At 51.4% G+C, this 15281-nt stretch overlaps 1 protein-coding gene across 1 annotated transcript in view; it reads left to right on the top strand.

Annotated features, from left to right (window-relative positions):
- The window catches only part of FAAP20 (FA core complex associated protein 20), an 80334-nt gene that overhangs the window by 39889 nt on the left and 25164 nt on the right, over positions 1-15281 (top strand). Inside the window, exon 3 of the mRNA XM_075327822.1 lies at positions 10649-10796. Coding sequence (XP_075183937.1) covers positions 10649-10796 — 148 coding nt within the window. The remainder of the gene's footprint in view (positions 1-10648; positions 10797-15281) is intronic.

The following is a 15281-nucleotide window of genomic DNA, read 5'->3' as shown; positions in this document are numbered from 1 at the left end:
ATGCCAAAATCAGCCTTCTATTGGGTCAAGAATCCAAGAGGTGGCTGATCTGTTGGATTAACAAGAAAAGAATAAACAGTTGATAATGTATGATGGATTATACCTCCACTTAAACTAAAGCATCGCTAGAAACATCGCTGCTGAGTCACGGTTTTCGTGACGCAACAGCGATCTTGCTAGCGATGTCGCTGTGTGTGACATCCAGCAACGACCTGGCCCCTGCTGTGAGGTCGCCGGTCATTGCTGAATGTCCTGGACCATTTTTTTCAAAGGCGATGTCCTGCTGGGCAGGACGTATCGCTATTTTTGACACTGTGTGTCAGGGTCCCAATGACAGCAGAGATCGTTATACAGGTCGCTACTGCGACCTGTATCGTTACTGAGTCGTTAGTAAGGTCTGACTGTGTGACATCTCACCAGCGACCTCCCAGCGACTTACCAGCGATCCTCATCAGGAAGTATCGTTGTCGGGATCGCTGATAAGTCGTGGTGTGTGACTGCGCCTTAAAGGGAACCAAACATCAGCATTTTCCTGTATAAGGTGCAGCCAGTGCAGTACTGGCACCATCATGCCCAGTGTGTACATACCATCAGGGGGCAGCTCGGGTGATTAGTCAGTGAAATCCAACTTTATAAAGTTTGAAATTTCGTGCACTTTTTGATTGACGTGTGCACCTCTCTGTTAATGTCCGGGCGGGTTATGCAGGAGTTCCCCGCCCCCCCACCAGCCTGTTCCTCCCTCTCTCCTGATGTCCGGGCGGGTTATGCACGTGTTCCCCGCCCCCCCGCGCCGCCTGTTCCTCCCTCCCTCCCTCTGGCTGTATGTAAATATCTAATCTTCAGAAACATGGCGCCGGAGTGGGCCTCTGCACATAGCGCTTATCTCCGGCGCCATGTTTCTGAAGCCCCCGCATTACACAACTTGGTGTCTGAGAGGGCGGCGCATGCGCCCTCGTTTCTTCACAGCCCGTTGTGACCGCGGGAGCGCGCGCGATTAGAACAGGACAGAACAGCTGACCGGAGGACGCGATTACCTGCTGCTCCTGTATCGTGTCGCCCCAGGACACCGGGCCAACACACCAGCCGGTGTGACATCGCTGTGGCGCCGTCCTCTCAGACACCAAGTTGTGTAATGCGGGGGCTTCAGAAACATGGCGCCGGAGATAAGCGCTATGCGCAGAGGCCCACTCCGGCGCCATGTTTCTGAAGATTAGATATTTACATACAGCCAGAGGGAGGGAGGGAGGGAGGCACAGGCGGCGCGGGGGGCGGGGAACACGTGCATAACCCGCCCGGACATCAGGAGAGAGGGAGGAACAGGCTGGTGGGGGGGCGGGGAACTCCTGCATAACCCGCCCGGACATTATCTGCAGAGGTGCACACGTCAATCAAAAAGTGCACGAAATTTCAAACTTTATAAAGTTGTATTTCACTGCCTAAACACCCGAGCTGCCCCCTGATGGTATGTACACACTGTGCATGATAGTGCCAGTACTGCACTGGCTATAGCTTATACACGAAAATCCTGATGTTTGGTTCCCTTTAAGGGTAAGGCCACACGAGTGCTTAATGTGATTGGGCGGCACGGTGGCTCAGTGGTTAGCACTGCAGTCTTGAAGCGCTCGGGTCCTGGGTTCAAATCCCACCAAGGACACTATCTGCAAGGCGTTTGTATGTTCTCCCTGTGTTTGCATGGGTTTCCTCCGGGTTCTCCGGTTTCCTCCCACACTCCAAAGACCTACAGATAGGGACTCTAGATTGTGAGCCCCAATGGGGACAGTGTTGTCAATGTATGTAAAGCGCTGTGGAATGAATAGCGCTATATAAATGAATAAAATTATTATTATTATTAATTATTATTATTGCCTCACATGACACTCGGCTCCCTCTCTGCTGGAGTGTAAGCCAGGTGTCAAGCCACTGTGATGCGATCCTGCGAACGCAGCACAGCTGGGGAGGAGGGAGTGCGTGCTGCGGAGGAGAGGGATGGACTAATCTCCCTATCTCCTCCATTGTCAGCTGATCCGTATATTGCACTGCACTCTGCTATAATGCGAGTGTACTGTGATGTTTCTCTTGCACCCATAGACTGTATGGGTGCAAGAGAAAATGAATCTGATTCCACCCGCAGCATGCTGCTATAGTTTCTTTGGTCCGATTAAGGCTAAGTTCACACTTCCGTTGTTTTGCATCAGTCACATGCGTTGCTTGACGCATGTGACTGATGCGTTGTACAACGGTGACAAAGAAAATAATTTCTTTGTCGAACTCCGTTGCGTGCGGGGGGCGGAGTTCGGGGGGCGGAGCTGAGGACGTCAGTGCCGCGGTCTGCATGGCTGGGGACAGGTGTGTGTGTGTGTGTATGTGTCTGTCTACATGCGTGTGTACATGCAGAGTGCGGGAGGGGGCGGAGCGGGGGGGGCGGAGCCGAGCGGGGCCGTGGAGCGGAGGACGTCGGTGCCGCGGGGACTGCAGGGCTGGGGACAAGTGTGTGTGTGTGTGTGTGTACACATGCGGAGTGCGGGAGGGGGCGGAGCCGAGTGGTGAAGTGTCGGCCTCCTTGCACACTGTATCCAGGTTAAATATCGGGTATTTGCTTGGTTACCCGATATTTATCTTGGATACCAGCTTAGCGCTGGCTCCCGCCCCCCGTAACCACTGTAAATATCGAGTAACTAACCAAAGCGCATTGCTTGGTTACCCGATGTTTATCCTGGTTACGGGGCCAGAGAGCGCATGCGCAGCGAAATCCTACGGATCGCGCTGCTCAAAAATTGTTACAGGCTGCATTGCTCCCGCCCTGCGGTCAGTTAAAAAACGACTGACCGCGACGCAGCGGATGCAACGCAGCATCATCAGTCACAATCCGTCACTAATAGAAGCCTATGGGGAAAAACAGGATTCCTGCAAAATATTTTGCAGGATACCGTAATTCCTCAAGGCTACGGATTGTGACTGATGCAAAACAACGGAAGTGTGAACTTAGCCTAAGGCTGAGAAAAAAAATTGCTCATGGGAGCGACTCCATTAAGTAAAATTAGTCCGAGTGGAATGCGCGATATCTTATCTTGCTCCGTTTTTCTCCGTGTATCCTTAGCCTAAGGGTCTCAAAGGCAGTTGGTTTATGTACATATTCAGCATAATTTGGAAGCTAACGGAGAATATGGTGATGTTGGAAAAATGAGAAGTTTGTAATAAACTTTAAAGTGACCCTGTCAGGTGCATATGCATGTAGAACCACGAGCAGTTCTGGGTGCATATTGCTAATTCCTGCCTAATCGTCCCTGTATGCACTAATACATTATCATACATAAAGAGATCTTTAGAAAAAGTATTTATAAAGATTCATTATAATATGCTAATGAGCGCAGGGACTAGTCGTGAGTTCATTACTTTCCCCGACTAGTCCGCCCTCTTAGCATGTTAGTGTGTTCACAGGGGCGTATTAACATGTTAGTCAATGCAGCGTCTCCAGCGATGATGTGTGTACCTGTGTCCGCGGTGAACGCTGAGCTGAATGCCCGCACTTTCGGTTATGTGCAATATGAAGTTGGGTGTACGCGTCCTGGCTTCAGACAGGTCTAGTGCGCATGACCAGAAGTGCGGGACATTCAGTTCAGTGTTCACCGCGAACACAGGTACAAGCACCACCACTGGAGACTGTGCATTGAATAGCATGTTTGTACGCCCCTGTGGATGTACTAACATGCTAAGAGGGTGGACGTGTCAGGAGAAGTAATGAACTCGCGACTAGTCCCTGCGCTCATTAGCATATTATAAAGAATCTTTCTAAATACTTTTTCTAAAGATCTCTTTATCTCTGCTGCTATATACAGGGATGATTAAGCAGGGATTCGCAATATGCACTCAGAACTGCTGCATATTGCACCTGACAGGTTCACTTTAACCCTTCTAATTTCCTAACAAAAAAAAAATATTGTAAAAATGGTGCTGATGTAAAGTAGACATGTGGTAAATGTTATATATTAACTATTTTGTGTGATAACTGGTTTAACCCCTTCACGACCGCAGGCCGTAAAATTACGTCCTATTTTAACGTGACTTAACGACCAGGGACGTAATTTTACGGCCTAAACTTCATTTGATTGCCGTGGCCATAGCAACGGCTTTCAAATGATGTCCCCTGCTGTTTCTTACAGCAGGGGACCTTTGCTTGACCCCAGGGGGGGGTGGCATCGCCACCCCCCATAGGCGATCGATGTGATTGGCTGTTCAAATCGGAACCGCCAATCACATTGATCACGCTGTTTTCGGCAAAAAAAAAAAGCCAAAAATTGCGTGATCTTGTAAATCCAGCTAGAACCGGGGCTGCAGCAGCTCCGATCATTGGCTAGAAGCAAGCAGACACCGTGCCCCCCCCCCCGCAGCACTGATTGGAGCGATCGTGCTATGACGCGCAATCGCTCCAATCAGTGTGCAGTGGGGCGGTCTGATCTGTCGGTGGCCGCCCTCCCCAGGCCTGTGCTGGTCTGGGGACCCTCCCCCAACATGTCGGCAGCGTGCAGCACTGGCTGGTACTAGTGGTACCACGCCACCGCTGCTGCTGCCGCTGCTGTCACGTCATGGAGCAGGAGCGGTGAGTATTGTGCTCACCTTGCAGCCCCTGCGCGCTTCCGTAATGGCCCCTGCTCGTGCCCCCCTGCGCTCTGCCCCCCCCTGACATCCCGATCTGTCCCCCCCTGACATCCCGATCTGCCCCCCCCTGACATCCCGATCTGCCCCCCCCTGACATCCCGATCTGCCCCCCGCCATCTCTATTCTGCAGCTCCTCCGGTATCCCTCCTCCCCTGCTCTCTTGCAGCCCCTGCGCGCTCTTGTGATTTGCTCCTGCGCGCTCCCGTAATGGCCCCTGCCCGTGCCCCCCTGCGATCTGCCCCCCCGCCATCCCGATCTGCCCCCCACATCCCGATCTGCCCCCCCAGACATCCCGATCTGCCCCCAGACATCCCGATCTGCCCCCAGACATCCCGATCTGCCCCCAGACATCCCGATCTGCCCCCAGACATCCCGATCTGCCCCCAGACATCCCGATCTGCCCCCAGACATCCCGATCTGCCCCCAGACATCCCGATCTGCCCCCAGACATCCCGATCTGCCCCCAGACATCCCGATCTGCCCCCAGACATCCCGATCTGCCCCCAGACATCCCGATCTGCCCCCAGACATCCCGATCTGCCCCCAGACATCCCGATCTGCCCCCAGACATCCCGATCTGCCCCCAGACATCCCGATCTGCCCCCAGACATCCCGATCTGCCCCCAGACATCCCGATCTGCCCCCAGACATCCCGATCTGCCCCCAGACATCCCGATCTGCCCCCAGACATCCCGATCTGCCCCCAGACATCCCGATCTGCCCCCAGACATCCCGATCTGCCCCCAGACATCCCGATCTGCCCCCAGACATCCCGATCTGCCGGCCTCCCCCGTGATCTCTATTCTGCAGCTCCTCCGGTATCTCCCTCCTCTGCTCTCCCCCTCTCCCTCTGCTGTCCCCCTCTGCTCTCCCCGTCCCCCTCTGCTCTCCCCGTCCCCCTCTGCTGTCCCCGTCCCCCTCTGCTGTCCCCGTCCCCCTCTGCTGTCCCCGTCCCCCTCTGCTGTCCCCCCGACGTCCTCTTACCTGTCTTCACCGGCCGATCACATCTGCCTCCATCGCTGGGTCCTTCTTCCTGGGTCTTCTGCTGAGCTGTCCAACTTCCTGCCTGCTGGCTGCTGCTGTAAAGCTGTTCCTCCTGCTAAACCTCTGGGCACTGTGAGTATAACTTCTTTTTTTTTTTTTTTTTTCTTTTTTTTTTCCTCTATCCCCTTTCTATTTTTACACCTCATGCGTCCGTGCGTCCCGCCGAGCGCTGATCAGGGATGCAGATAACGTATCTGCACCCGTGGTCAGTTTTCGGCGGGACTTTTTTTCCCGTATTTCCGACGCTTTTTGTATCGCATCTGTCCGTGCGTCCCGCCGAGCGCTGATCAGGGATGCACATAACGGATCGGCATCCCTGCTCAATTTTTGGCGTGACAAAAAGCATCGGGGATACGGAAAAAAAAGTCACGCCAAAAATTGAGCAGGGATGCCGATCTGTTATGTGCATCCCTGATCAGCGCTCGGCGGGACGCACGGACAGATGCGATACAAAAAGCGTCGGGGATACGGAAAAAAAGTATCGCATCTGTCCGTGCGTCCCGCTGAGCGCGGATCAACATCCCTGCTCAATTTTTGGCGTGACTTTTTTTTTTTTTTCTCATATCCCCAGCGCTTTTTGTATCTCATCCGACCGTGCCTCCTGCAGCGGCCGATCAGTGCACCGCGTCTGTGCGTTTGAAAAGTCAAATGGCGTTCCTTGTCTTCTGAGCCCCGCCATGAGCCCAAACAATTGATTTCCACCACATGTGAGGTATCTGCGTACTCGGGAAAAATTGCACAATACGTTTTATGGTGCATTTTTTCCTGATACCGTTGTAAAAAGAAAAAAAAAAAGCTACCTTGTTGCTACAAAAATTTAAATTTTTTTTTTTTTTAAAAAAAAAAATAATTTTCACGGTTCAACGTTATCAACTTTCAGTGGAGCTCCTGGGGGTACAAGGGGCTCACTAAACATCTAGATAAATTCCTTGAGGGGTCTAGTTCCAAAGTGGGGTAATTTGTGGGGGAGCTCCACTGTTTAGGCACCATGGGGGGGTCTAAAAACGTGACATGGCGTCCGCTAATGATTCCAATCAATTTTGCTGTCAAATGGTGCCCTTCTCTTCTGGGCCCCGCCATGCGCCCAACAATTACTTTCCACCACATATGAGGTATCTGCGTACTCAGGAGAAAATGGACAATACGTTTTATGGTGCATTTTTTCCTGATACCCTTGTGAAAAAAAAAGCTACCTAGTTGAAGCAACAGTTTTGTGGTAAAGGTAAAAAATTTTTTTTTTCTTTTCACCGCTCAACGTTATAAACTTCTGTGAAGCCCCCAGGTGTTCAAAGTGCTCACCAAACATCTAGAAAAATTATTTGAGGGCTCTAGTTTCCAAAATGGGGTCACTTGTGGGGGAGCTCCATTGTTTAGGCACCTCAGGGGGTCTTCAAACCTGACATTGCGTCCGCTAATGAGTGCAGCTAATTTTGCATTCAAATGGCGCTCCTTGCCTTCCGAGCACTGCCGTGTGTCCAAACATTTGATTTCCACCACATATGAGGTATCTGCGTACTCAGGAGAAAATGGACAATACATTTTATGTTGCATTTTTTCCCGATACCCTTGTGAAAAAAAAGCTACCTAGTTGAAGCAACAGTTTTGTGGTAAAAAAAATTTTTTTTCTTTTCACGGCTCAACGTTATAAACTTCTGTGAAGCCCCCAGGTGTTCAAAGTGCTCATCAAACATCTAGAAAAAATATTTGAGGGCTCTAGTTTCCAAAATGGGGTCACTTGTGGGGGAGCTCCATTGTTTAGGCACCTCAGGGGGTCTTCAAACCCGACATGGCGTCCGCTAATGAGTGCAGCTAATTTTGTGTTCAAAAATTCAAATGGCGCTCCTTGCCTTTCGACCTCTGCCGTGCACCCAAACAATTGATTTTTACCCCATATGGGGTATCAGCGTACTCAGGAGAAAATGCACAATAAATTGTAGGGTGCAATTTCTCTTTTCTCCCTTGTAAAAATGAAAATTTTATGGCTAAAGTAACATTTTTGTGTTAAAAAGTAAAATTTTCATTTTTTCCTTCCACATTGCTTTGGTTCCTGTGACGCACCTAAAGGATTAATAAACTTCTTGGATGTGGTTTTGAGCAGTGTGAGGGGTGCAGTTTTTAGAATGGGGTCACTTTTGGGTATTTTCTGTCACCTCGGCCTCTCAAAGTCACTTCAAATTTGATGTGGTCCCTAAAAAAAATATTTTGTAAATTTTGTTGGAAAAATTAGAAATTGCTGATGAACTTTGACCCCTTCTAACTTCCTAACGGAAAAAAAAATTCTTTCGAAAATTGCGCTGATGTAAAGTTGACAAGTGGGAAATGTTATTTAGTAACTATTTTGTGTGACATATCTCTCAGATTTATGGGTATAAATTTTCAAAGTTTGAAAATTGCGAAATTTTCCAAATTTTCGCACAATTTCCTAAATTTTCACAAACGCAAAAAGTATCGGCCTAAATTTACCACTGACATGAAGTACAATATGTCACGAAAAAACAATGTCAGAATCGCCAGGATCCGTTGAAGCGTTCCAGAGTTATAACCTGTCAAAGTGACACTGGTCAGAATTGCAAAAAATGGCCCGTCATTAGGGTGTTTTAGTGGCCGGGGGTGAAGGGGTTAAAAGAACAAAACTGGAGTTTGAAAATTGCAACATTTTCAAAATTTCTCCAAATTTCCAATATTTACACAAACGCAAAAACTGTGTTCCTTAATTTATCACTAACGTGAAGTACAATATGTCATGAAAAACGGTCTCAGAATTCCTGTGATATAATTCGCAATAGTGTTTAGACATGTTTTGGTTAGTTGAATTGTTGCTAAGTTTCCTCTAAATAAATATCAGAAACTTGGCATAGCAAAATATTTTATATCTTTTTTTTAGGTGCAAAAATAATAATGTTTGAAAGTACTAAAACTGTTATGCATTATTTCTATGTAGCACTGAATGGAAAACCCTTTGATATCATGGAAACAAAAGCCAACTAAAAACCTTCATTGTCAGATTTGAATTCAGGAGGTCAAAATCATTCCGAAACAGCTCACTTCATAACCGAAGCTGACAACTTTTGAAAATATGTAGAACAGTGTAACAGCGTTTCGGTGCAGGTGTCAGACACCCATCAATCTGATCCACTTATCTGTAGCACTGCAGGATAAGCTCCGTGATCCAGACAGGCTATTACCAAGGTCCAGTTGATTGAAAAATTGGCCATTATACAAAGTGGAGCTTGACACTATAGTACAGCCAAATTTGATTTTCTAATTTCCTCTCTTGGAGTGCTGTGGTTATTTTTTATTTACAGTTGGGTGGATTTCCACTACCATTGTAGCATCCTCACTGAACCGGTAGTGCCCAATCATTATATTTTTTGTTAGGCCTCTTTCACACGTCTGTGAAAATCACGTTTTTCATGGATGTGTCAAAGGTGCGTATTGTCCTACGTGTGCCGTGTTTATAGCTCACGTGTGTTCTCCGTGTGCTATCCGTGATAACACACAGAGAACTGGATCTTTCTACTCACCTCACCTGCGTTGCTGTCCGTGGTGCTGATCTTCGGTCTCCGGCCCTGACCACTCCCCGCTTGCTGCTGCTTCCGGCCGCAGTGAAGTGAATATGCAATGAGCATAATGAGCGGGGTCAGAAGCAAGTGACAGCAGCGGCAGAGACAGCAGCGCTGGATAAGGTCAGTATAGAAATTCCTTTTAATTCAGACACATGTGTTTTCTCTGGTGGGTGTCACACGGGTCACATTCATGCGGTCCGTGTGACACCCGTGATGCCAGAGAAAAACTGACATGTCTACGTGTGAAGCACACATATGCTCCACACGGAAACACGGTCCATGGCAAAACACGCACGTGAGCGCAGACCCATTGATTTTAATGAGTCTACGTGTGCCCATGTCTCCGGCATGTGAGGAAACGGACCAAACACATACCGTAGACACAAACGTGTAAAGGAGGCCTTAGGCTATGTGCGCATTTTGCGTTTTTTTTCATGCGTTTACTCAGCGTTTTAAACTGCGTTCTGCGTCCCCAGCAAAGTCTGAGAATTAAGCAAATTCCATGTGCAGTGTTTTGGATGCCAAATTTTTGACAAAATCGATGCTTTCTAAAAAGCAACATGTCACTTAATTTGTGCATTTTGGATGCTTTTCCCTCTGTCTGTGGGAGAGCAAGCATCCAAAACGCATCCATTTTGCATCCATTCCGCATTCAGAATGCATCCAAAACGCAGCGTTTTGGATCTGTTTTGAAACTCACATGCAGTGACAAAATGCTGCTTTTTATTTGTCACTCCAGAACGCAACGTGCGCACATACCCTTATAGTCCTTGCCAACCGCATAACACCTGCAGCGAAAGTGCAGAAGACAGCTGTTCTGTGTATGTGAGCCATCTTTTGCGCCTCTGTGAACCTGCGACGCGTACACCCGGCTTCAGAGGCTCAATGATATAAGTGAACAAAGCCACTCCCATGCTCATGATTTGTAGAGCACTGACTGACGCTGGTTCTTGTAAATCATGTTATTACACCCACTGGGGAGTGATAACATGGGCCAACAAAACTAGTATAGGAAAACTTCATTTGCATGTCGTAAACAGACATTAGAAATATTTTTTCTAAAGATCTGTTTGTGTCCAATCTATTAAAGGGACTGTTAGGCAAAGAGTTTAGATAGGTAGACACAACTGTTGGTGATTCTGGGAGCACGGGGGAATTGTCAGGTTCTCTCTAACCATTCAGACTAATGCTTTAGGTCTGTAATATTTGCAATTGCTGGGATATATTTTGCCCTGCATTGGTTCAGAAGCATCCCTTGGCCCCTCCTGACATGACACGTCTCCAGCAGTTGCAGTGTAAGCTGAATTGATGTGACAGAAGTGGCACTTGGTGTGAGCCCTTTCAGCTCGTGCTCATGGGTTGTTGCATTTGATCTCTTTCAGGAGACAGGACTTCACTGGTTCCTGGTTTGACAAAATCGAATTAACTGCTGCTGAACAAATATGGAAGCAGGTTGTGAGCAGCACGTATCCTGACCTCAGTAGCGTGGGCTGGGATGCTGTTCCTAGCCTGCCAGTTGCCAACCTCAAGGTGCAGTAAAAATATTTTGAAGATGTTAATATTTACTTCTAATTTATTTAATACACAAGATATGAGTTGTGTATTTGCAGTTCCAGACTATATATTTCCCATACTCCATTCAGTTTCCAAAAGTTGTCGTAAGTTGTACGTTTGTAGCTCACATCTTTTAGGTTAAGAAATGATCATTAGGCTCTGTCTGTGCTCTGCGTTCTTGATTTGACAAAAAAATGTACCCTCTGGCAGACTTGACAACTGTAAACACTGCGTTTGACAAAAAATGCGGTAAAAACGCATGCGTTTTTGTCAGTGCGTTTTTTAAAGGAGAAATAAAATGATAGAATAGTATAATTAATAGCTAGAATAGACAGATATAAAAAATAGAGCATATAGAATAGCTTAATAAAGGGATAGTCAACTTGGACAGCTCTTCTTTTTTTTTTTTTTTTTTTTTGGGTTAAAAAATGACTTTGGGTCCCCCCCCTATTTTTCATATCCAGCACAGGAACAGCAGCAGCTGCAACCCTCAGCTGTCTGCTGTACCTTGGCTGGTTATGAAAAATAGAGGGGATCCCACACTTTTTTTTTTTTTAACCCCTTAACGAATGCAGGAGGAAAAAATTACGTCCTAGCAGTCAGTGTTAATCTCCCCCAGCTGCTGCCGGCAGCCGGAGGAGATCAGCACACATCTCAGCTGATTTGTACAGCTGACATGTGTGCCTTCTAGGCACGAGCGGAATCACTATCCGCCCGTGCCTTTTAACCACTTAAATGGCGCTGTCAAGATGTGACCGCGCTATATTAACGGGGATAGCTGTATATCCGTACTCACCAGACAGATACTGGAAGTGACGTGACGTGATCACGTGGATCCGGTGGTTGTCATGGTAGCACAGGGCCATGTGATGACTCCTGTGCTTACATGACTCAGATCCTGTAAGAGACAGCCGAGTGCTGCTTGTTACAAGAGATGATCATTTCTCCCGGTCTGAGCGATGCTGCTCTGATTGGCAGAAAAGAATGAGCAATCAGACTGCTGATCGTTCTAGTCCCCTAGGGGACCTAGTAAAATAAAAAAACCTAAGGCTATGTGCCCACGCTGCGGAAAATGCGCGGATTTTGCTACTCCCCAGCCATTTCTATGGCATTTGGGAAATGCTGTGCCCACGCTGCAGATTTTTCCGCAGCAGAAATCGTGCGGATTTTCGTGCGGAAAAATCTGCAGCATGTCAATTATTGTTGCGGATTTCTCCGCAGGGTCCCATATACTTACCTGCCTCACCGGAGTCACTTTCTCCGTCCGGTGTACAGGAGCGCGGTGAATCCAGGTACAGGAAGGAAGAGGTGGGCGGAGCCTGCACGAGCTCCGGTCATGTGACAGCCGGAGCTAGTTCAGGCCCGCCCATCTTCTCCTGCAGACGCTGAGAGAGTGACCCGGCTGCCGGAAAGCGAGGTGCTGCATGATGAAGGTAAGTATGAACTCCCCCGATCGCTGCAGCACTTGTTCTGCATTGAGGATGCAGTGCCGAAGCCATGGTACTGTATCCTCAATGCAGAAAGCCCGCACCATATCCACAGGACAATCCGCAGCATGGAAACAGACAAAAGTTGTGGTGCTGTTTCCTGGGAGTACCTGCGGAATGTCCTGCGGATATATCCGCAGGACACTGTCCCCGTGGGCACATAGCCTTAAAGTTCAAATCACCCTTTTGCCCCATTGAAAATTAACCCCTTCACGACCATGGACGGAAAGATCCGTCCTTGTGCCCTGGGCCTTAACGACCAAGGACGGATCTTTCCGTCATGGCGGAATCGCGGCACCGGAGCCTCCGGTGACTGCAATATGTTAACAGAAACCGCAGATTCGGGGACCTACGGAGGCTGTGATTGGCTGACGAACGCCGCTCAACCATCACAGCCACTGTAATGTTCCAGCCATTTAAAATGACTGAAACATTGAAATCCAGCCCTGGCCAGTGCAGCTGTAGCACTGGCCATTGGCTGGAGCTGGGTGACCTCACTGGATCACCCTCCCCCAGCTCCAGTAGCTCTGATTGGAGAGATCGGCCTTGTGACCGATTTCTCCAATCACAGTGGACCTGTTGCCGGTGACCGCCCCCATCAGCTTCACTTGTCGTCCCTGCAGCACGCCAGCACACTGAGCACAGTGAGTGTACACAGTGCAATGGCAGGGCGACAAGCTCCGGTCCCATGCTGTTATGAGACCAGAGCATGGGACCCGGAAGTTGCCGCGCTGCCATTGCACTGTATGAAACCGGCGAAAAGCGTCCCGATCCGCCGCCGCTGCCCTCCGCGATCTGCCACCTGTCTCCCCGATCTCCTGCCCGCACCCTCACCCCCACACCTCCCGATCCGCTGCCGCCGCAACCCTCCATTTGCCACAGTGCCACCGCTCCCCCCAATCTGCTGCCCGGCCCCTCACCCCTCGTGATCGTTGCCCAGCCCCTCACCTCCGTGATGTGCTGCACGATCCCTGTCCTCCTCCATCTGTCATAGTGCCACCGCTCCCTCCGATCTGCTGCTCGGCCCCTCCCCCTCGTGATCGGTGCCCGCCCCCTCCCCTCCGTGATGTGCTGCTCGCCCCCTCCCCTACGTGATGTGCTGCACACTCCCCCACCTCTCACCCCCGTGGTCAGCTACCCGCCCCCTCCCCTGTCACCGCTGTGATGTGTGCTCCCACACCTGTCACCGCCATGATGTGTCCTCCCTCCCCTGTCACCCCCGTGATGTGTGCTCCCTCCCCTGTCACCCCCGTGATGTGTGCTCCCTCCCCTGTCACCCCCGTGATGTGTGCTCCCTCCCCTGTCACCGCCGTGATGTGCGCTCCCTCCCCTGTCACCGCCGTGATGTGCGCTCCCTCCCCTGTCACCGCCGTGATGTGCGCTCCCTCCCCTGTCACCGCCGTGATGTGCGCTCCCTCCCCTGTCACCCCCGTGATGTGTGCTCCCTCCCCTGTCACCCCCGTGATGTGTGCTCCCTCCCCTGTCACCCCCGTGATGTGTGCTCCCTCCGCTGTCACCCCCGTGATGTGTGCTCCCTCCCCTGTCACCCCCGTGATGTGTGCTCCCTCCCCTGTCACCCCCGTGATGTGTGCTCCCTCCCCTGTCACCCCCGTGATGTGTGCTCCCTCCCCTGTCACCCCCGTGATGTGTGCTCCCTCCCCTGTCACCCCCGTGATGTGTGCTCCCTCCCCTGTCACCCCCGTGATGTGTGCTCCCTCCCCTGTCACCCCCGTGATGTGTGCTCCCTCCCCTGTCACCCCCGTGATGTGTGCTCCCTCCCCTGTCACCCCCGTGATGTGTGCTCCCTCCCCTGTCACCCCCGTGATGTGTGCTCCCTCCCCTGTCACCCCCGTGATGTGTGCTCCCTCCCCTGTCACCCCCGTGATGTGTGCTCCCTCCCCTGTCACCCCCGTGATGTGTGCTCCCTCCCCTGTCACCCCCGTGATGTGCGCTCCCTCCCCTGTCACCCCCGTGATGTGCGCTCCCTCCCCTCTCACCCCCGTGATGTGCGCTCCCTCCCCTGTCACCCCCGTGATGTGCGCTCCCTCCCCTGTCACCCCCGTGATGTGCGCTCCCTCCCCTGTCACCCCCGTGATGTGCGCTCCCTCCCCTGTCACCCCCGTGATGTGCGCTCCCTCCCCTGTCACCCCCGTGATGTGCGCTCCCTCCCCTGTCACCGCCGTGATGTGCGCTCCCTCCCCTGTCACCCCCGTGATCTGTGCTCCCTCCCCTGTCACCCCCGTGATCTGTGCTCCCTCACCTGTCACCCCCGTGATCTGTGCTCCCTCACCTGTCACCCCCGTGATCTGTGCTCCCTCACCTGTCACCCCCGGGATGTGCGCTCCCTCCCCTGTCACCCCCGGGATGTGCGCTCCCTCCCCTGTCACCCCCGGGATGTGCGCTCCCTCCCCTGTCACCCCCGGGATGTGCGCTCCCTCCCCTGTCACCCCCGGGATGTGCGCTCCCTCCCCTGTCACCCCCGGGATGTGCGCTCCCTCCCCTGTCACCGCCGTGATGTGCGCTCCCTCCCCTGTCACCGCCGTGATGTGTCCTCCCTCCCCTGTCACCGCCGTGATGTGTCCTCCCTCCCCTGTCACCCCCGTGATCTGTGCTCCCTCACCTGTCACCCCGTGATCTGTGCTCCCTCACCTGTCACCCCCGTGATCTGTGCTCCCTCACCTGTCACCCCCGTGATCTGTGCTCCCTCACCTGTCACCCCCGTGATCTGTGCTCCCTCACCTGTCACCCCCGTGATCTGTGCTCCCTCACCTGTCACCCCCGTGATCTGTGCTCCCTCACCTGTCACCCCCGTGATCTGTGCTCCCTCACCTGTCACCCCCGTGATCTGTGCTCCCTCACCTGTCACCCCCGTGATCTGTGCTCCCTCACCTGTCACCCCCGTGATCTGTGCTCCCTCACCTGTCACCCCCGTGATCTGTGCTCCCTCACCTGTCACCCCCGTGATCTGTGCTCC

This window comes from Anomaloglossus baeobatrachus, chromosome 11 (assembly GCF_048569485.1).
Source record: "Anomaloglossus baeobatrachus isolate aAnoBae1 chromosome 11, aAnoBae1.hap1, whole genome shotgun sequence".
Taxonomy (NCBI): domain Eukaryota; kingdom Metazoa; phylum Chordata; class Amphibia; order Anura; family Aromobatidae; genus Anomaloglossus; species Anomaloglossus baeobatrachus.
Note: the sequence above shows the minus strand (reverse complement) of the source record. Positions and strands in the feature narration are given on the sequence as shown.